The 22,162-nt window shown below is 41.2% G+C and overlaps 2 protein-coding genes across 7 annotated transcripts in view; one reads left to right on the plus strand and one right to left on the minus strand.

Moving 5' to 3' along the window:
• Window positions 1-50: 50 nt before the first annotated feature.
• Window positions 51-12,712, plus strand: ATG4A (autophagy related 4A cysteine peptidase). 3 transcript variants are annotated; one of them, XR_015806800.1, is made up of 13 exons: window positions 51-146; window positions 1,664-1,774; window positions 2,951-3,022; window positions 3,371-3,469; window positions 4,735-4,836; window positions 5,367-5,439; window positions 6,346-6,425; window positions 7,390-7,577; window positions 7,685-7,763; window positions 8,685-8,830; window positions 9,384-9,440; window positions 10,271-10,408; window positions 10,727-12,712. XR_015806800.1 is itself a non-coding variant. In XM_014886563.2 (13 exons), exons 1-13 carry the CDS (start codon window positions 137-139, stop codon window positions 10,789-10,791), a joined length of 1,194 nt encoding a protein of 397 aa, XP_014742049.1. In that variant the 5' UTR covers window positions 51-136; the 3' UTR covers window positions 10,792-12,712. The 3 variants fall into 3 exon arrangements, 2 of the variants coding, with proteins under 2 accessions (XP_014742049.1, XP_088029403.1); XM_014886563.2 differs by having other exon boundaries at window positions 10,297-10,408; XM_088173277.1 differs by lacking the exon at window positions 1,664-1,774 and having other exon boundaries at window positions 78-146; window positions 10,297-10,408.
• Window positions 12,713-13,403: 691 nt separating this feature from the next.
• Window positions 13,404-22,162, minus strand: part of COL4A6 (collagen type IV alpha 6 chain) — a 126,991-nt gene continuing 118,232 nt past the window's right edge. For all 4 annotated transcript variants that reach the window (XM_088173272.1, XM_088173273.1, XM_088173274.1 and 1 more), the window contains 11 exons: window positions 22,031-22,138; window positions 20,883-20,954; window positions 19,477-19,602; window positions 19,044-19,160; window positions 18,705-18,866; window positions 17,694-17,792; window positions 17,287-17,433; window positions 16,800-16,916; window positions 15,891-16,082; window positions 15,375-15,661; window positions 13,404-14,740 (listed from right to left, as the gene is read on the minus strand). In XM_088173272.1, coding sequence (XP_088029398.1) covers window positions 14,480-14,740; window positions 15,375-15,661; window positions 15,891-16,082; window positions 16,800-16,916; window positions 17,287-17,433; window positions 17,694-17,792; window positions 18,705-18,866; window positions 19,044-19,160; window positions 19,477-19,602; window positions 20,883-20,954; window positions 22,031-22,138 — 1,688 coding nt within the window. In that variant the 3' untranslated portion in view covers window positions 13,404-14,479. The remainder of the gene's footprint in view (window positions 14,741-15,374; window positions 15,662-15,890; window positions 16,083-16,799; window positions 16,917-17,286; window positions 17,434-17,693; window positions 17,793-18,704; window positions 18,867-19,043; window positions 19,161-19,476; window positions 19,603-20,882; window positions 20,955-22,030; window positions 22,139-22,162) is intronic.

A 22,162-nucleotide genomic window follows, 5' to 3' on the forward strand; every position in this document is an offset into this window, starting at 1 on the left:
GTTTGTAGTCCCGTGGGGGCGGGGTTGGTGCTCTCCCGGCGGGCGGCGGGACTGCAGTTCCCAGGGCGCCCCGCGGCTTGGCCGTGTTGTGCCTCCGCGTCGGGGCGAAGGGGAGGAGGATGGTGACAGCGGGAGGATGGAGGCCGGTGAGCGGCGCGGGCAGGTTGGCGGGACGGCGCTGAGGGGCCAGGCCGGGGCTCCGGGGATCCAGTGGAGCCACCGGCAGCGGGAGACGCCCGCGGGCTAAGGGGCAGGGGGGTGGCGTGGGTGGCACCGTGCGGTACCGTCCGGTCTGTCCTGAGGGGTTGCCTGGCCTCTCCTGGGGCCAGCGGGTGGGGGCCCGGGCTCGAGGGGGCTCGGCCGGGGCGCGGGGCGGCCTGAGCCGAGGGACCGGAGCTGGATCTGCCAGCTCCGCTCCGTGAGGCGCTGCAGCTCGGCGGAGAGCGCTGTGGGGGGAGTGCCGGCAAGGGGAGTGAGACCCCGGGAAGGGAAAAGAAGCCCTGGCGGCATGTTCTCCTGTGGTCCGAGGTGTCCTACGGAAGCGAGGACGAGAGAAGTGGCCACGAAGGGGGCGCAGGTGCCTCTGGTTGGATTTCGGGGGTCGAAAGTGTCTTAAGGCTTTAGAGTCAAAAATAGGTAATTTGCTCTCGAAGTGCAGTGAGCGACGGCTTTTCTGACGGAGAATGCAGAGCACGGTGCGAGAAGTTGTTTTGCTGAGCTGACAGCCCTAGAGGAGGCTGTCGTGGTGTTTTAACTACTGCCTACGAGGACGGTGAATGTCGGGGCTCGGCAGTGCTGGCCCTGGTGCTCCAGCCAGAGGATGGTGCAGCTCCTTTTTGATTGTTGAAATGTATATTTTTTTTAATGGAATCTTACTGTTTATATATATATTTATTTACTGGGTGACTATTCATTATTTCTACTGGATATATGTCCACTTACTTGAAGAGTAGGATAAATTGTTTGCTTTCATGTTTAACTTCTGCTTTTTAGCAGTATATTCCTTAAATAACTTTACATTAATTTTTAAATTGAAGGTTTGTTTCACTCTTCCAAAAAAATCACCATTTTAATGATCTAGAAAATGGTGGGATTGGCTTATTTTGGTGTTAATGATAATTTGTTATTTTTCACTAAATAGATGTGGTATTGAATAATAACATTAATAGGCTTATTTTTTTTCTTAAGTGTTTCAAATCTCCAATTGGTAAAGTAAGGGCCAGTGAAGCCGAGTCTTGCTAACATTTTTCACATGCTTCCCATTAAGCATGAGGCTGTAAGCACTCTGATTTGTATTTTTCCTACATTTCAGATCAAGCTGTGGTGCCTAATTTTTTTTTTCCTTTTCTTATTATCTTGAATCAAATCTCATCCTCACTGCAGTCATCCTGGACTTCTGTCACTGGCTTCAGTGAGACTGCTTATAATCAAGGTGTTATTCCTAGTGTTCTCAGCACTCACAGAGGATCTAAATAAAAACCAAGGCATTGACTATTTTAGTGTCAGAACAGCTTTTAAGGGAGAAAATTAAAAGCAGCTGGCCGCATTGCTCAGAAGCCCCAAAAGCTGCAAAGACTCGCTACAACTGGTTTGAGAGCTCCAAGTTGTGCATAAAAGAGCAAGGGGATAAAATAGAGTTTGAATTTTGTGTATTCCTATTCAGTTTTATCTAGGTATGAAAACCAGATCACTATTTTGTCAGACTACTTAGAAGAGTTTCCAGAAACTGATGAGCCAGTGTGGATTTTAGGAAGGCAACACCACCTAAACACAGGTATCTTTAGAATTAAATGGTCTGTAATACCTGTAGAATATTCATAGATTCACATGCAGCAACAGCTCCTGATTTCCTTGTGTTCCCTAAATGTCTCATGAGGGAAGTTTGTTCTTCTTCATCAGTGAGACACCAGATATAAGCAGTGGAATTCCTCCTGTACAGCAATCAGAACCAAGGCCAATGTGCTTCCAGCTGTAATTCATGAAATACGACCACACTCATAGCAAAGGCTGTCAGATGAGAGCCTTGTCACTTCACAACATCAGGGCCTCAGAAATAAAATATATAAATAACTTCCTGGAAATGTTCAGCATTACTGAAATCATTTTCCTATGAGGGGTGCTGTCTGCAGCCTGTTACTTGCAACTACAATGATATTTCAAATAACAATAATAAGTTAATCTCTGGTACATATTGCATTTTAGTGAAAATAAATACATGATGTAAAAGTTGGAGCAAAGTAATGTGTTTATATAAAAATAAGATTTCAGAAATGAGTTTTGCTCCCTGGGGAGAAGACAGGGGCATCTTCCTGTGGTACATGTCAAAAGCAGTGGCCACCAATGCAGGCATGGTGTTCAGGACAGCCGAGGGTGCTGCATGCAGCCTTGATCAGCTGGAGAATCCTTTGGAAAAGCCAGCCAGTCTGAGCCGCAGCTAAGGGAAAATGCAGCAAATAGGATTCTTAAGCATTATTCAGAGCCTTTGGAGAATTCTGTAAGTGCATATGATTAAACAAACAAAAAAGAAGAGAGAGGTTTAATTCAATTTAACATTATTAACCTTTTCTTAAAATTACTTTCTGTTGGGTTCGGAGGTAAAGTATAATTCCATGTTGATTTGCATGTAGAACATCTTAACCTTTACCAGTTCTTTCCTGAGGGCATGGTTCTCCATAGTTGTTTTATTCAGGCTGAGCATAGTCATTCCAAACACCTTGTAAAGTTTAATTGGCTAATAATGATTTAATACCTAATAAGTTAACTTTAATTAGCAGTCTGCATAAGATCTCTGTGTTTAAACTGCTAAAAATGTTTTAAGTATTAAAGGTCTTGTATGTAAAAGCTAACAGGAGCCTTCCATGCACTCTCTATATTGACTATGCAGGGATAATTTTAATTTTTCAGTTTTAAGTCTGTTTTAATAATTTATTTCCTCTTAAAATCATTCCAGACAAATCTAAGTTATTGTTGGATATAAGCGCTCGTCTCTGGTTTACGTATAGAAGAAAGTTTTCGCCCATTGGTGAGTATGCAGCATTCCAGCTGCCTCATTATGGATTAGCAGGATTAGTGATGATGTTGGGGACTGAAAAGTTATTTTTACAGTACTAGAACGTTTTGATCATAATTTAACTGTGTATGCAAACAAAAGATTAAAACTATTAAAATCAGTGTTTGCTTGTACCTGTATATAATCACATCTTCATGTTTGTGGAGTGAGCTGTGAAGTGACACCAGCACTGTGGAGAGAAAGGAGCTGGTTCAGTGTCTTTAACCTGTATGACAGTTGTTAGAGGTTTGAATGTGAGGTTCTTTCAGAAGCTGGGCTCTGTGTAGAGCCCTTGCTGACTGTGAGCAACTCTGTTCCCAGGAGGCACCGGTCCCTCATCTGACGCGGGCTGGGGATGCATGCTGAGGTGTGGGCAGATGATGCTGGCCCAGGCACTGATCTGCAGACATTTAGGAAGAGGTGAGTACTGTTGCTGAGGCAACTTTTGTGTTATTTGGAGGTTGTTTAATTTTTGTTGTAATTTTCCATAAAAGCATAAAACTTAAATTTGTTAATGAAACTTTCTGTGATGCCCTGATAAAGTTGTTAGTGAACTGTTCTTGTCTGATGAGGCAAAATCATGTCAGCCTTAAGCAGAGAAACAAAAACAGAGGAAGGACAGACAAATAGGGAATCCTGCTGTTATTTGATATATATTTTGGTTTATAGTTGAAGTTGAAGCCAAGGGAAAACTTGCCACCATGGGTCTGAGTTCTTCCCCTCTTTTCATAGCCACCAAAATGCTAGCCCAGGGTGATGGTGTGAATAGTGACCGAGTAATAGACACCACACAAAGTACTTCACAAACCACTCACCCATCATCAGCCTGAGTCCAAACCCCACAGTAGAACCCACTAGTGCCTGCTCTTAATCCTGTACTAACACTCCATATCCCCGGGTCACACGTGAGTGTCTAAGTCTGCTCTGTGTGTCACTCTTCTGTCAATTACCTTGCTATGGTTGGGTCTGTGATTCTTATGCTCTTTTGACATGGTTTCTATGGCAGCATGATTTGTGGATTTACTACTTTAATAACTGAATCCACAGAAGGATTTATCCACTTGAATAACTGAATCCACAGAACGGTAGTGCAAAGATTTAACTGAAAGAGTAGGCAAATAAACATATTACCTGAGAAAAACTAGACCTTGAACTTGCAGTATGGGTCTAAATAGCATTAGCCTTCTGTATGTGCTTCTCTATTAGTAAATGTGAGGTAACTACCTTATGTTAGAAGCAGAAGCTCACATGGCAAAGCCATGGTTTGGGTTTTGCTGTGGGAGAGGGCCAGCGTTGTGTTTGAACTTTGTTTTATGAGTCTTATTATCCTCCAAATGCTTGCAAATCTAATAAAGTCCAAACAGAACAGATAGTTTTAAATAGTCTTTGAAGCTCACACGGAGCACTAGCAATCAATTCTCAGCAGTGATTACTCAGAGTATACTTGCAGTTGGCATTGTTATTTTAATTTCCCAATTTTCACATGATAGCATTTGATGATAAAGGACAGCTCGATAATAAATGACAGGGTGTGACTTCTACTCTAAATAAAATTATATTAATCTAAATAATATTAGAAATGCATTGTCTCTTAAGCTCTCATTGTATGGCTTTCTGCCATCTAGAAATTTGATCAGTACAATGAAAACATTATTTTTTAATCAGCATAACTTTTTTCCTGTAAGATTGGCAATGGGAAAAACACAAAAAACAACCAGAAGAATATCATAGAATCTTACGGTGCTTTCTGGATCGAAAAGATTGCTGTTATTCCATCCACCAGATGGGTAAGAACACACATCAACTTCCATTTGTCTACTGAAATTCCTGTGGTGTTGAAACTTTCTCATTTGAAATAAGTTAATTAAAAATTTTAAAAGGTGATTATGAAGACAATGTATATGTTTATATATAAATAGAAATGTATGCAAGTGGGTACAAAGTATAATAATTCAGGAATATTATTCACTAAGACCTAAATAAATCTATAATCTAGAATCTAGCTCTTGATAAAGTGTACAAGTTTTGGGTAGCAGAGTTGATAGTATTAAAATAGACAGTCATAAAACTTATTGCTGTAATTTGTAAGTAAGGACATATTTGTAATTGTCAGTACAGTTTAGGAACTTTTTGTAAGGGAACTAACAGTCATTAAGTTTTGAAAAAAGTATAGATAGAGAAAATAATTGTTGCTAAATACAGCTTGCACTTGCTCTAGAATGTTTGTCAAGGTATTAGTAGGCTATGCTATTTGACATAGACTATGACCAGCCTCTCTGTGGTCTTTTTCTGTGTGTGTTTTCCCTTACAAAAACAGCACAGATGGGTGTTGGAGAGGGGAAGTCCATTGGAGAATGGTTTGGACCAAATACAGTTGCTCAAGTACTGAAGTAAGTCATGTCAGTGGCTCCCTTGGAATGTGCTCCCGGGGCTGCTGGGTTCGGAGACTGTGCAGTGCTGCCCGAGGCTGCTGGAGAAAACATGGAAACTCCTCCTAGTCTGGAAGCTGCACTAGAGCTGACTTTGCTGAGGGATAGGCGACCATGCCAGATTTCAGGTGGAGCCTGGACTGCAGGTCCTGGGTACCATTTGCTGCAGCCCTGGGACAAACAATTTCTGGAGAGAGAAAGCAGATAAAGGATGTCCTGGCCTCCAGCTCCTTTCCCTTACAGATTCTTCATAACTCACTACCAGTTTTTCAGGCTTATTTTAAACTAACAACACCGCTTTTTCAGCCTAAGAGCTCCCTTCCCCAGAGTTCTGGATGTCACACAAAGTGGACGGAAACCTATGTCCTATTATGCCACCCTCCTAGCTTTTGGGTGCCAAAATCTTGAGCTGCTCTGGCTTTTAACAACCTGAAATAATTCCACTTAGTTTAGTGGAACTTCTTAAGCACAAAGTAATGTGAAAAACTGGTATAAGAATTTTCTTTCTTCTCTATATAATGTCAGGCACCATAGGCAGAATCCCACAGCAGAATCCATTAATTGCAATAAAAAATAATACACCTAATTATGTGGTTGAGCTGTTACTATCCCTGCATTTGGCAAAAGGACAAAACAGTTTTCACATGGTACAAGGTGTGTACTTCTCCTGGAACTACTCATTGTTATTTTTTTCTAAATATGTTAAACTAAAAGTTATCTTTCTATTACATGGAGACTTAAAAAAATCCCAATTTTTTTCCAAATAAATGAATTTTTTTACTCAAGAACCATTTAACTGTCCTGAGTTAAAAGCTACTCTCATGGTCCTAGTAAGCTTTTATTAATTATTGCCTCTGTGTTTTCTAGGAAGCTTGCTTTATTTGATGAATGGAATTCATTAGCAGTTTATGTATCTATGGACAATACAGTGGTCATCGAAGACATCAGTAAGTGAAACAGGAGTTTTTGCAGGACTGCTTTAGTATTTCAGCAGGTGTTAAAGAGTAACTCAAGCTCAAGGCAAATTTAATTGTTTGCACAAACTACTTCTGGGAGCATTACGGTAATGGTTGGATTTGATGACATTAAAGGTCTCTTCTGGCCTAAATGCTTTGATGATTCTGTGATTATTTCCTTGGTGACAGTTTTTTATTTGAGTTCACTCTCTTGAATGTGTCTAAGTATGAGCAAAATCTTGGGATGATCCCTGTTTGTTCCCAGGGTAAGAAAAGGAATAAAGGAAATGGATACTCAGGTTTGGAGTTTCCAAAAGTAAAGTTAGCACAGAACAGTGGGGCATTTTTGGTGACCAACTTACATACCATGTGGATGAGATGGTGGAGTTTGATTTGTGCTACCTTAACTTCCACTACAGCAATGGAATCAAGTTGCAGTATGTAAAAATACAGAGAATTGCTAGTAATAATAGAGTTTGCTGGAAATTTGCTTTTGTCAAGCAAAAGGGAAATGAGGGGCAGATCCTTCAGAAACGTGCCCCATTTTCAGTTGTAAGAAGCGTGGGTTTACAAGTGGTATTTAGCCACAGCCTGGTTCTACTTTACTCCCTTCTGCTTATTTTATGTCTACATCACTGGAAGTGAAGAGTTCCCTGAAGAATTTCTACTGCTTCCTCTCTGCTTTATCATCTCCCAGGCAAAGCATGACAGCCTTAGTACTGCAAGTAGTAAATGTAACTTCAGTCTTTTTTCTCATATCTCACTAATGTGCCAGCACCTACTCTGACTGCCAGAATTACTTCTACTAAATAGTCAGGATTTCCATGTCCTGCTTCTTTTGTCTTAAGACAGGAGCTCTATAAAGATGTCTGGAAAAGTAATTTAATTCATGATTGAGAGGAAGATCTGCTATGTGTTCCTCTGCATTCACTGATCTTTCTTTTCATTCCCCCAGAGAAGATGTGCTGGTCCCCTGCCCAGAGCAGCGGCGTTGCCCACAGCAGTGCACATTTGCACAGAAGTGCTCTTGGCCAAAACAAGAACACAGCAGGATTGTGCCCAGGCTGGAAGCCCCTCTTGCTCATTATCCCTCTCCGGCTAGGGATTAATCACATTAATCCAGTGTATATTGATGCTTTTAAAGTAAGGGATTCTTCAGTGACTTGTGTGTGTGTGACTTGTGAAAAAGTTCAGGTATCTGTTACATCAATAAACAAATAAATTTAATTTTTCTCTCTTTGGACTCCTAGGAATGCTTTAAGATGCCACAGTCTTTGGGAGCATTAGGAGGGAAACCCAATAATGCCTATTATTTTATAGGATTTTTAGGTAAGGAAGAAAGAAACTTACTCCAAATATCCATATGACTGAAAGAAAAAGGATTTTCTTTGGGAAGGGGCAGTAGTAAGCATTTTAAGCATGAGAATGGACAAGAAGAAACATACCTCAGACACTTCAGTAATGGTATGAGACCGTTAGAAGAGAAAAGGAGCAGCAAAGCTTGACATAAAAATACGGAATGATATAAGCAAGAACAAGACACTAAGAAAAGTTGATAGCATACAACAAGTGTCAGATGTCACTGCTGCTTAAATACTGTATTTTTTCTAATCATTAATACTTTCTAGTGAAGAGTGTCTTGTTTTATTCTTTTGCTTCCTGGCTTTCTTAAATTATTGTGTCATATTTTTCAATTTTTTTCTCAAAGCAGTATGTCTTTCACCTTCTTCTATGTCTTCTTTATTAATTAATGCAATAGTTGATCCTAGATTCAGTTTTTCATATTTCACCCTGGTTTGATCTGTAACTTCTTGGATATTTTGTTCTTTCTTTTGTAAAACCTGAGCTGTTTTAGTCAGACTTATTTGTTCAATTTCTGAGTGAATGCCTAATGGGATTACAGATTGCATTTGTGGTCATCCTGTATCTTTGATCTGAGGAATGTTGGGGATTATTGCAGTTGAAATTTTTTTTAAAATGTACTGGACCTTATGTAGAGAAAGGAAAGTATGTGACAAAGCTAGGAAAAAACATCCAAAAAATCTACCCTAAAAGGTAACAGTGAAAAATTATACTAAATGCCCTGTGGGATACTGTTGTGCCTGGCTTTCCAGTTCTCTTAAAGACTCCGTAGCTAGAGGGTTAAGATAACTGTGATGATAATCCAATTTTTGTTTTACAAGTCTGGACGGAATAAGTGTTTATTACTGCCTCTTGCTTGTTATCACCATATAGATTTTACCCCTCCAGGCAATGAGCTGATCTACTTGGACCCTCACACCACTCAGAGTTTTGTAGATTCAGAAGAAAATGGCACAGTTGATGACAAGAGCTTCCACTGCCAGCAAGCCCCACACAGAATGAAGATCATGAATTTGGACCCTTCAGTAGCTTTAGTAGGTGTTAGAAAATAATAAATGTGTGTACTTTATTCATAGCAGTACTTTTGTGTACTGGTGAGGACAGAAACATGTTTCCTTGCTCACAGGGCACTCTTCTACAATCTAAAATTCACCACACAGTAGTTTACATATTAACTGCATAGGATACATTAATTTTAGCTCAAGCAGGGGATCAACTTTTTATATCCCAGGGAGCCAATTAAGTAGCTTTCCTGGGCAACATAGACCTTTTCCAAGAAGTCGTTTGAAAGTCAAAGTAAGGAACTGAATCAGGTTTCCTTATTTTATTCCATCACTATCATCTGTGTGTTGGTTGCTCTCGAGAAGATATTTACCTGAGCTTGTTTTATTTAATCTACAAATCTTCAAGTGGAATTACTTGTAGAAGTCATCTAGTATAGGTCACAAGAATACTATGGTAGTTGAAGAGAAATATACTTTGGTTCTGTTATTGGTGATTGTCACTTGAGATAAAATCTATACATAGATACTACAGCATCTTTGCTCATTGACGTATTTAATATTACAATGTGTATTCTTTCCTTAGGGCTTCTTTTGCAAAGAAGAATGTGATTTTGATAACTGGTGTAGTCTTGTACAAAAGGTAATACTACTATCTTTTTTTGCTCTGTATGAAATCATGGATACTGTTCTTTTTTGGTTAATGGAAATTTACTGCCTGCAAATCAAATGATCCCCAGTGAAGGTGGTACTAATGATCGGGGAGAGCTGACACTGCTTATGGAGCTTGTTCATCATTTTGCAATCCTGAGCCCTGGCACTGGGAGAACAAGTACATACACCCCCTTCCTGAGTTTGTGTTCTGTTAGCAGTACTGTGTTCATGGCTCATACCTAAGTCATTTATTGAGAAACACAGCAAGCAGTTGGAATATTAAGCAACAGGAATGTGAATATGAGGTACCACCAACCAAAAGCATTTATTTAAAAAAAGGCTACAGAAAGTAGTTTGTAAATAACTGAAGTAGAAGATATGGTGTAGCTCACCTGATAGCAGTGAAATTTTGCTTCTGTAATAACTTGTTTCTCCTGATCAAAACCTATCTTCCAAAATATGTTGGATTATTTTTTGGTAGATAAATCTGTCTTTTGTTCCCATTGATCAACAGAAAACTTGAACACAGAGAGGTCCAAGCAAGTAATTTACTTTTAAAAGGCAGGTATGTTCTTGGTATCTATTTGCTCCATGTAAACAAAATTATAAATGTATGGACATCAAAGTTCATTATAATGCAGTGATAACTTGTAGGAGAGTTTAAGAGATCCATCTTCCAGGTGTGTTTTCAAGTAGTACAATACTAGAGATGTGTGAAGCAGTGATTCATGACGACAGGTACCTGAAATAACAGCAATTTACAGCCTTTTTTCTTTGATAGATATACAGTATTTGAAATGTTTTTAATTAAGCAGGCAGTTTTTTGATTTGTATTCTGTCCTCAGGAGATTCTAAAGCAACAGAGCCTACGGATGTTTGAGCTGGTCCAGAAGCACCCACCACACTGGCCGCCTTTCATACCTCCTACCAAGCCAGAAGTGACGACCACGGGAGCAGGTGTGGTACCACTGAAAGTGCTGCTGGGCAGCAGAGTGGGGCTCCTCAGCGAACAGGAGAACCATTGCAGGTGGAATAACTGGGCTTTTCTGAGGATCAAGCAATCACTGCATGATTAAGTGCCTTACTCTTACAGAGTATCAGTTATCCAAACAGGCCATGTCCAATTTACAAGTGTTAGCACAATATATTTTTAAATCTTTGAAAATATTTCAAAGGCAGCATTTCCAAAGTGTAGGGGGGGAGGGTTTGAGGGTTTTTTTAGTAAACAAAATCAGGCAGGTCTTTACATTCTCAATTGTTTAATTTATTTTTCAGAACTCATTGAATCTACTGACAAGCTATTTGAATTGGAAGAAGAATTTGAAATACTCAGTGTATGAAGGAAAGTATAGTGACCCTTCTGAGTATTGAACATATTGCTAATATTATTGCATTGACTTAAATTACACAGCCATGTTAGCCCAAAAGTGCCTGAAATCATGGATAACCGAGCACAAACACCTGGTATCATCCAAAACTCCAGCAGGGACAGTTTCTTCTGTCAGAGAGCTTCCCCAGATGGAAAGGCAGTGAAAGATTTTATTGTAAGACCCTGAAAGGGAACTTCTTTTTAATGTATGTCTTTCTTGAAGACAAATAGATCTCTGAGATTAAGGCAAAAATAAGTCTGTCAGTGGGCTTTATGTTTGGAGAAAGGGATAACACAAAATGGGTATTTCTTGCTCTCATATAATGCAATAGTTTAGTTCTTAAAGTAAAACAGTCTTCAGTTAAGGAAGATGTTTATTTCTGTTCCTTCCCGTGGGCTGCATCATAGACAAAATGCATTGTCTTGTTTAAAAGATCAACTGGATCAGGAGAAAATTGTTTCCTTGTTAAATATTTTAACATGTATTTGAGCAACCACACTTTATGACAAAAATGTTTCTGTGAAAGGAACTATGTTTAACATATCCATTTTGCAATAGCCTTCCTGTTTCTGGGAGACCTAAAGAGGAACAGGAGCCTCAAATAGTTGATACAGATCACAACCACTGTTATAGTTATATTTCACCTTGACCTTAAAGTTCAATCATTAAAACTTAGGCTGACTTTTCTTTTGGAGCTAAAGCGAGTCAAAGGTGGTTTAACTGTACCTTATTTATTTTAAAAAAGATTTACACAAGTATCTCTGTTACTGCACTTTATCTGTGCATCTAATAAATTTCTTAAGCTTTTCATAGGTTGTATGCTGCTATATTTCGTTAATTTGTGTGAACTAAATATAACCCAGGTTATTATAAAACTTAATATATAGGTATATGCAAATCACTTAATTGTCGAGTTTTGACTTGTTGCCTTTTAAAATCTCTTTGGTAAAAGTGCCTTAAAATTCTCCAGGTTTATCAGAAGAGCTGGTACAATTTTGTTTCTTAGAGTATCGCTGTAGCAGCTGTACAAAAACCAGCTCAGAATAAAGGCAAAGATCTTTTAAATTCACTCTACAGTTCCTTTTTACTATCAGACAGGAACCATTCTGATAATTGTCACAATAGTGTAATGGATGTGAATGGACGCACACTTTCAGCTTCAGTAATAAATGACCACGTAGAGAAATCCTGAATCCTGTCTCCTCTCACTTGCACTTCTGGATTAGGGCTATTGTGATTTCCAAGAAAATAGTCATTACCTGGGCACGGTTCATCTAGTTTGCCTTCGATGTGTAATAGCCATATTTGGAAACTATACATGTAGGAAAAATGTCATTTTCTTGCCCTTTCCATGGATTAGCTGTTCAAGTTTAGGCTTTTTTTTTTTAAACAAAGTATTTATTTTTCATTAATACATTAAGTTACTGTGCTTATGACATTAGTTGCAGCCCTCTCCTCCCCACGGACAAAAAATTAAAATGAGCCCTTGCTCTGAAATGCTCAGGCTTGAGCAGTACCTGCTAAAAAAAGTAATTAAAAGACCCTCAGTAGAGTACCACGTGCTTTTTCCCCAAGCCACCCTTAGCTTCTTCAGAGAGCAGCATGAGCCTTGCAGAGCTCTTGAAGGATTCTGGGTGGGGGTAACTGGATGGAAATGGGGCTGATGGCAAAACAGCTGGTGACTGGAATTCCTGCTCCATGCACCTGACAGGGAGTGGCTGGTGGAATGATGGGAGCTTGGACAGGGACAGCAGTGGAGCCAGTTACTTCAAGAGAATCAGCTCTCTAAAGACAGTGGTGTTTAAAATGCATAAAGCTCTGATCCTGGGGAATAAATTAATTGTGTTTGCATGTGTCATGTTCAAAAATAAAGCCAAGTCCCTGCAGATAAGTCCTGAACATGTCTCTTTGTAGCACCACGAGAACCCAGTGGCTGAAAATTTCATTGTACTTTGTCAGGTATCTGCGTGATTTTCAAAAATCTTGAGCTTTGCTCTGTGCACAAAAGTGTTTTAAATTTGCATGTGCATAACCCAGGATTTAAATCCAACATGCTCTGTCTGTGCCAGGACAGCTAGACTGGATATCCTGCAGGAAAGGACTGCTGCTTAGGATTGTTAAAATGCTTAAAGATACTTGCAAAATACATCCAAAGCAGTTGCTGATCTTTCACAATTAGGAATGAGATGAAAAGACTACATTGTTCTTCATAACTTCCCTGTTCATCTCTAGTGTGGTTCAACTCCAGAACTTGGAGAACTCTGACCTCCATCTATGAAGATAATAATGTGTTATGCAAGTAACACATCTTTACTGATTATTATCTGTTTAAAATAATGTCTAAGTCATGCATTAATAATAATTTTTTTAATAATTTTTTTCTGAAGATTTTTAAGCCAAGGTGACAGTGTATTTGCAAGGCACTCTTTTGAAATGCCCTGGAATGTCAGTAGCCAAGGATTTCACACACTTCACTCCAGAGAGGTTAATGGTAGTAACTTTAGTCCTACTGAATGAATTCATTATAGGTATAAGCATACCTTTGTCATGGGTTTCCCTTAAAATATACAAGGAAAATCCAATTAGTGGTACTTTTCTTTAATTACACCCTGAATGAAAGTTAACAGTGCATACAGTAGAGATACAATTTTTTTAAACTAACAGCAATAAAACTCAGAGGAAGCAGAATACAACACATGGTGACTGCAGGAGTAAAAAATGTACATCTCATAACTGCTTACTCCTGTATCTGCATAAGCTTGCATACCATCTAGTAAAGGCTCTACTTTTCAAACACACACAGCTTGAATAATTACAAAGTAAGTGTTCCAAAGGTGCCTCAGAAAGGAAATTTATGTTCATAGTAATAAAATGTTGACTAATAAAGTATGGCTGCATATCACTGGCTGCAAGGAGATAAGCACAGACCTTAAAGCCAACAGACCCAGAATATATTTCAATAGAAAACAATGAAAAATGGTAGAGGTGTTTTGCATTTATCTTCACATGAAAAATTGCATTTTTCATTGGTGTAGCTCTTTAAGGTCTGTTATGGATATCAGTCTGGATTAGAACTGGTTACCTGTCACTGGAGGAAAGAATGTTCCATCTGTGTAATAAGCAAAGCAAAACACTAATTTTTCAATTTTTCTTAGAAAATCCATTTTCAACCATTAGTACATAGTGTTTCTGAGTCATCCAGCATATACTGATAAATTTTAGCTAGTTCTGTGTTTCACAGGAGAATGAGTCTCCACTCCCTTAGACTAGAACAAATACTGTTTGCAAAGACATCAATTAAGCATAGCTTTTGCAAAGTGTCTCTGGGTGACCACTGGATGTGCCTCAGACAGAGTGGTACGAGGTGTCAGCTGCTCTTCAGTCTTCTCCTCACTGAGACTTTCTGAGGTAGCCATAAAGGAGGGGAAAAAACATTGAAATAAAAATATAGCACCACGTTTCATTTAAAAAATGGCTTCAGAACACTGGTCTTTCCCTCCTCTGTGCACAAACTCCTGGACTTGAAACTTGATCCTTGCAGAGTTCTGGCTGTCTTAATTCACCCATCAAACACACACATTTGTGAATTTATCCTTGTCCAGTCAGTGATGTTTAATCTGGGGTAACAAAGACTGTTCCCATAACTGCATTTCTGTCACTACAAGTTCTTCATGCACACCTGGCAGCGGCTGACGCGAGTCCGAAGCTGCCCTGCTTTCAGAGTCTCTGAGGGAGGAGCACTGACAAACTGCTGTTCCTGCTCCACTGTGGTCAGCCAAAAGCTGTACTTGTTGGCAAAGTAATGGCACGTTCCCTGAGCACCATTGCACTCAATGAATGGAGTAGCTCGGAAATCCTCCAGGCAAGAACCAGGTGAGACAAGGGACTGGCCTCCACCTTCCGCCCCTGCTGCAGTGTGCTGAAATAAAGATGGTAAGCTGAGTAAGCTCAAAGGAATAGAAAGAGGAAAACAGAGGAGTCTCTTGGCTCCATTGCTAAAAGGAGTGAAACTGGCAACCAAAATTATACTCTGGCTATGTATATCTGTCTCTTAAATCAGGGCTAGAAGGCAAAAATCAAAGGACCATAGTTAGGCTGAATATGAAGGCCTGGAATAATGGAAAACCAGCTTTTCCCTTGAAAGTTGGGAAAATCTGGAAACAATAATGCTGATATCATGTTTTTCCAACAATCTTACACTAATAAACTTCTAGGAGAGTGCAACAGAGAACTTTTTCCACTGTGAAAGAGGATTAAGTCAATACTGTAGCTTAATTACTGTTCCCACATTTAAAGGTTTGAAGAAAAAAACATCTGTGGCAATACAGAACTTAAGCAGCAGTGTTACCACCAAAACTAATCAGGGCAGGTGTTAAACAGAGCAAACTCAGAGCTACAGCAACTCAGCTGATGAAGATAGGCACTGAGGCAAGAAGAGACAGGGTTCCAAGTTCCTGTAACTCACAGAACATAGTCTCAGTGACCTCATCAGAGAGGAGAGATCTAAATGTTTAAAGCTGCCTTTGAACTAGCAGTTGTGCACCATAGGTTACCATAAGGAAGGAGTATCCTATCCACAGGCTGCGCCAGCCCAGGGGACACTGTGGGATGGTGATGTCCTGGCTATGCACAGCCACAGCCTGGGAAGGTGCTTCACACACAGAGCACCGGCTGATGTACTGTGGGATCTGGACGCTGTCCACGGGCATCATGGGGATGGGAGCAGTGGTGGACAGCCAGTAGGACTTGTCATTTCGGCTGGCATAGTAGCACACTTCATTGATGTTGCAGTAAATAAAAGGCATGGTGCTGAAGCGAGGCAAACATGAGCCAGCAAAACCTGGAAAAATGGGAGAAGTGGTCATACCAAGCATCGGCCAAACATTCCAAGTCATACACACCAATATTTAGTGGTGAGGATGGCACGAGTGACACCACTCCCAGTGCAGATCTGGCCAAGCCAACTGCTACCACCTTCACTACAGCCCTCTGCACTGCCAGGGAGGATGGCTTTTTAAATGTAATTTTGGCCTGTATTGTTAATTCTTGAGAGAATTCTGTCAACTCACCGAGATCCTGGTTGTGTGACTTCTCCTGCCCCTCCACATACAATAAGCTGTAGCCGTCCCAGAGTTTATTCATTCCTATGGGACATGGGGGGATCTGATCTGACTGACTGTGCTTCACTAGAGTGTATCCAACGGCCACACTCCGACCAGGCATTCCCGGTAAACCAAGGGAACCCGGCTTCCCAGCAACACCTAGGAGACAGAAGAAGAATCACTATTGCTAGTGCACAGTGTGGACATCAGCTGGCTCTATACCCCATTTGGCATTGCTTATGGCAGTCTTGTACAATGAGGAGCCCAAGCTATATGGTTGTTATATGAATTACTAGACTTAACAGCTCCAAAAGCAGTCATTTCACAGAACCACCCACCCATTCACTTGCTCTTTTAGTTTTCTTTCTTTGCCCAACAACTCTGGTGCCAGTGTGTTAGGTACTCACAGTACAGTAGTTCTGAGGATCTCAAAGTACCAACCAAAACCTAATTCATTCATTTTTGCTATAGCACTCTTCTTAATGATATTCCTCTTCTTTCTCACTGTGCCTTTCCTCTACTGTCCAAGCCTCACAGCTATGGTTACTTTGAATACTATATCACTCTTCTAGATCTTCAAGATGATTCCCACATTAAACATTATAAACATTAACATCATAAAACATTAACATCAAAAGGTGTTTAGAATTGCACCTACAGAAACACCAGCAGTGACAGCAACAAGGACATGTGACAGAACTTTCCTCACTGCAGATTAAATTTCCTTCATTACAGATCCAAAACACAGTACCACAGACGTCCCCTGGTTTCCCTAAGGTAATTGGGTGTTGGGGAGGGTCTCTGGAGAAGCTGTAAACAAACACAATTCTACTGCTTGCTTCTTTTTGATCTGTGCTCCCCAAATCATAAAATTACCTTCAAATCCCTGTGGTCCTGGGGCACCTGAAAGTCCTGGATCCCCATCTATGCCAGGAGTTCCAGGTAAGCCATCACGTCCTTTCAAACCAGATCTTCCTGGCAAACCTTTTGGGCCTGAAATAAAATACAATCATTAGTATCATTATTTCCTCATACTATTGCCTTGACTCCTGCAATCATATTCTAGAAGGGAAATAAGATGTCAGCCGCCATGCCAAAAGCTCGCTCTTCACCAGCTATGGTTATAAACAGCTGTTTCCAAAAGAGACTCCACCTGATCTAGTTGTCTGTAAAATGACTGAGAGGTACAGCTGAGTATCACGTGGTTTAAAAGGCAGCATTATATTTGTATATATTATATTTGTATGCATTTTGATGGAATTATCTTCTTAATTAAAAAACCCTGTAAACACTCCTAATGCATTTGATAAAGTAGTGTTTTTCTTCCAGAATAGCATTTTGGTGATCTGAGTGTACTTTCTACCTGGTTTTCCAGCTGGGCCGTGGAATCCAGGATCTCCATCAAAGCCAGGAACACCATCAATTCCTGGCAGACCAGGTAATCCTGCAGGGGCTGTCACTTCTTCTGGCTGTGGGGTTATTCCCGGAGCCCCTGGTCTGCCAGGGAGACCTGGATATGGGGCAAAAGGTGTGTAAGTACCCCACAAAAACCACACAGATTTGACACAAAGGAGAAAAATGTGAAATTAAGACCATTTTTGTACATCAGCACTGAGTATCTTGTAAAAAGTATGTCAAGCTCTTTCTAACTTATTTCAGTTTCTAACAAATCTAGAGTCTCCCAAATAAGCCTTGTAAGGGAACTCTGAAGTCATCCCCAGCCCAAACCAGGTGAATAAATGACAGCTTTTAAAATCCTCCAGCACTCACCTCGATGGCCCATTTCACCTTTCAGCCCAGCATAGCCAGGATCCCCCGGAGGCCCATCTTTGCCTGGCATCCCCATCAGGCCAGGCTCGCCTCTTGCACCTGCAAAGACACACAGCTAAGACTGGGGCTAAGCACTAATTCTGACCCATAGCTGCGGCTCTCACTGATAGCAGCAACAGCACTGGGGCTCCGACATGGAGGGCACCACAACCCTCAAGGCAGTCTGTGCCTAATTTCACATCCACAATGGCTGCAGAACCTCAAGACAAGAATTTGACAAGATTTGCTACTTAACTGTACTTTATTGAGAGTACTCTTACCCTTCCTTGGGTAACCCAGGGACAGGGTTTGGAGAGTACACATCTTTACAATTTGAAATCCATCTCTATGCACAGCACAGAGGGATGAGATCTGCCAGCCTACAAAGACAGCAGACAATTGTTCATCTAGCAGTGGTTCTCCATCCTGCCCTGGCTTTTGAGTTGTGTGGTGTCTCTCAAACCTTACTCCTGGAGTCTCTGTGTGCAGCTGCCCTTTGGCCTCCTTTCATACAGACCAAAGAGAGACCAACATGCTCCCTGCCTTAGCCCATAATAACATCTCTGAACTCCTACAATCCTCTTGCCTCTTGTGGAGACCTAAATTCACTGCACTAATGCCTCTGAGCATACAGGACAGGTTGGATGCAACAGCAACTCCAGTTTTGCCTAGAGAGCACAAATGGGTAACTGTGGTCAGCAAGCACAGCAACATTGCAGGTGGACACCATCTACTCAGAAAAAAACAAAGATAAGGGGAAAAAATAATTAGGAACACATTGAAGAACACTGAAGCTGGCCCCACTTTGCTGCTTTTGGAGTCAGTAGGTAAAATCTGCAGGAGCCAAAAGGAAAAATTGAGACATCAAATTCAGCTGTTACACCTGAATGAGGAGGCCATACTAACCACCCAGCAGCCATTCCCACTGTCAAGATGACAGCTGCCAAACGACTCTCAGCAAAGCAAGATTACCTTTGAATCCAGATGCTCCAGGGAGTCCAACTGGACCAGTGGGCCCCACGTCACCCTTAATGCCTCGCAAGCCAAGAACACCCGGGAAACCTGTAGTGCCTGTGTCACCTTGGTCAGAAGCTGGGCCAGAGGTCCCTCGTGGTCCTGGAGGACCTGGAAAACCTAGAGACAACAGAGTTAACTGGCAAAATCTATTCCTGGGGCAAAGTAAATTCTGGGGCTATCCCCAGCATTTTTTTCTATCTGGGAAAAGACTGGAGTCTCAGCCTCTCCAGCAAGGCTGTGAGGTACTGAATGGGTACCGGTGCCATCATGACAAAGCTTCCAAGCTGCACACACCTGCACTCCCATCAGTGCCTGGAATGCCAGCATCTCCAGGTCTCCCACGTATATCAGATGGAAGAGAAACTCCAGGTTTTCCTGGCAGGCCAGGCAGTCCCATAGGACCAGGGGGACCTAGAATAAGAAACAAAAAGTGAGGGACAACAAAAGGTCTTCACAGACATTGACAGAATCAGTTATACTGAGGAAAATAAAGAGACATCTCATTACAGGAGGGGAAACGATACATATTGTGCTGTTCAGGAGAGATATAGATACTTTCAGAACTGTGCAACCAACTGTTTCTCAAAATACAGAGCAACATCACAGTTTATCTGTCAAGCTTCTAACCACCTTTGAGGCTTCAGGAATTGTCTTGGTAGTTCTGCTGACCATGAAACCCATTAACCTCAGCTGCAATACATCCTGCTTTCAGAACATCAGTATTTACCCATGTCTCCCGATGAGCCTTTTGTTCCAGGGAATCCCGCAGGTCCTCTTCCCAAGCCTGGAGAGCCTTCTTCACCCTTTGCACCTGGGAGACCTGCAGGTCCTTTCAGTCCAGCTTCACTCAGACCTAATTAAACATGGTTAACAAAGAGAGCCTATTCAAATTTCCTAATAGCAGTCAAATTATTACACAAAACACGTGATGATTTTAAAACTAGCCATTTACTACTGTCTCTGCTGTTTTCAGTAGAGCAGCTGAAATTGGTGATTTGGTGTCTCACATGCTACTCTGGTTGTGCAAAGTGAATTTAAACAATCTCTGAGATGCTGAGAGAAAAGCATATGACTGTTCTGGTCTCCCCACAAGCTCTTGCACAAGAATGGGAATAAAGCAGTCCTGTGACAGGATCTGCTGACAGCCCGTATGCTGTGTCTCTCATGAGGACACACCAGACTCAAGCTTCTGGTCTTTAAATAACCTTGTGGGCTTCATGCTGAAACACAGGAAGGGAGCTCAGTTTGTACAGACTGCTGCAGAATGCACACAGGCACAAGTGGTGCAGGACAGAGGCTCCCAGGAAAAGCTGCAGGGAGATGTTCAACATGTCACTCTGGGAATAGTATACACTAAAAGCAGCTCTCTCAGGAAAATTGTGGAGGATCTATATGCTGCAAATCATTGCCTTCTTCTGATAATGTCTTAAACAAAGAAAACACAGATATTGTTGGAGTTGTACACGTGAAGTCTGTCCATTTTCATGCATAAAACAGCTGCCACAAATTTTAGGTGCTATTTTACAACATGACTGTAACTAAACAAGTATTTTTGGTAAGGTCTTTCTTCGCTTCTTTACTTTAGTAAAACTCTGTTTGCAACACAGAACTGCATTCCATTTCATATGATTCAAAATATGAAAAAGTCCAGCAAAAGCTCCCTAAAAGCAGAATCTGCAAACAAATCAAAGAAATCAGCTTCCGATTTTATTGATGCCTTCCTTGAGCTCCATATAATGGAGGGCTCTGAAAAGCAGTACAGAAATATTTCATTGCTAAGTCCAATTCAAAGCAAGCATTTGGTGTTGCCCTGTTCAAATCAAACATCCATTAGAAAGCGTTTTATGACTTCATTCCATTAGTTTTCCAGAAGTAACAGTCTTTCAGGAATTCAAGGAGAACCATCACCAGAACAGGCCACCAGAACCACCAACTCCACAGGCTGCATCCTGTTCTTACTGGCATTGAAGAAGAATTAGTTCATGCACATTCAGCATCTTGAGGTTTTTCTTCAGGTCATAATTAAAGCCTGAACTGGGTGAAATATGGAAATTTTGTGGGAAACAGCCCTCCCATGGTGGAGCAGTTAAGTATTTCCCTAGCTATGACACTTCTACTACACATTTCATTTACCTGGTGTCCCAGGAGACCCTTTTGTGCCTTGCAAGCCATTCAGACCATTTAAACCTGGAAATCCATGAAAGCCTGAGGAGACATTGGGAATACATATGTGAGCAAACAATCTAGTTAGGTGGAAATGCATAAGATGGCTCATAGAGAATATAACACATAAGAGAAACCTGACACATAGGGGACTGTAGGAGCGACGGTGGGCAGGACGGTCGGGACTAACGGAGACGAGAGATCTCTAAAGCCAGGCCTTGGAACTTGTGGTTTATTGCAAAGGGCGTGGGTGAAAGGGCCCTGCTTGGAGCTGCCAGCCGCAGCTCGGAGCAGGCCTGTGAGAGCAAGAGAGCAAGAGTACGAAGAAGGCTGAGGGAGTAAGAGTAAAGAGTTAAGACAGTAAGAGTTAAGGAAGTAAGAGGTAAGAGAGTAAGAGGTAAAAAAAACGAGGTTCCCGTTACAATACAATAAATCTTCTTCTGTGTTGAATATTCTAATTTTCACTAACCAATCTAATACAAGATACAAATCCTATAGCATTTACATACAGCCTATAAGAATCATTACATTACCATACTGTGTTACACTTTAAACCCTAAAAACTACTCTTTGGACCCCCTTTACCAAGCTAGTAGGGTCTTCTCTGACCCTTGGACCTGTCTGCAAGCAGAGGGAATTGTTCAATCAAGAGGAGATTACTTTCAGCTGGCCATACTATTGTTTTCTAGTTGTTCAGTAACTCAGGTTTGGTATCTCAAAGATGGCTTTCATTTCAATCTCGCTTATAGTTTCTATATTCTCAAAATCTTTTGCCAGGCGATCATATTTATAAGGTTTTCCTGTTTCATCTTTCCCAACAGGGGATCACAGTTTGTAAAGCTGTAAAGTCTTCCTTCACACAAGTGCCCTTCCCAGAAACTCTTCCCACTGCTCTCTCCAGTTTCACCCTCCATGAACACCCACTAGTGACTCAAACCAAGTGAGAGCTCCTTTTCCAGCTGTTCCTCTTCTCATTCCTAACAGCTGCACAACGTTGCCAAGAGGGAGCTCTTTCCCATGCACAGCTGGCCCGTCACATGCTGCCTGCTGGAGACACTTGGCTGAAACACTGCTTTTCTGATCCAACTTGTCTCTCCATGTGCAGATTGCACATATACCTTTAGGTCCTGCTATTCCATGAGCTCCAGGGAATCCAACAGATCCTGGCTGTCCGGGGGATCCTGGTGGGCCAGGGGCTCCTCTCAGCCCAGCATTTCCAGGGATTCCTAAAAGCAAGCAGAAAAATATTC

This window comes from Sturnus vulgaris, chromosome 14 (assembly GCF_052056855.1).
Source record: "Sturnus vulgaris isolate bStuVul1 chromosome 14, bStuVul1.hap1, whole genome shotgun sequence".
Lineage (NCBI taxonomy): Eukaryota > Metazoa > Chordata > Aves > Passeriformes > Sturnidae > Sturnus > Sturnus vulgaris.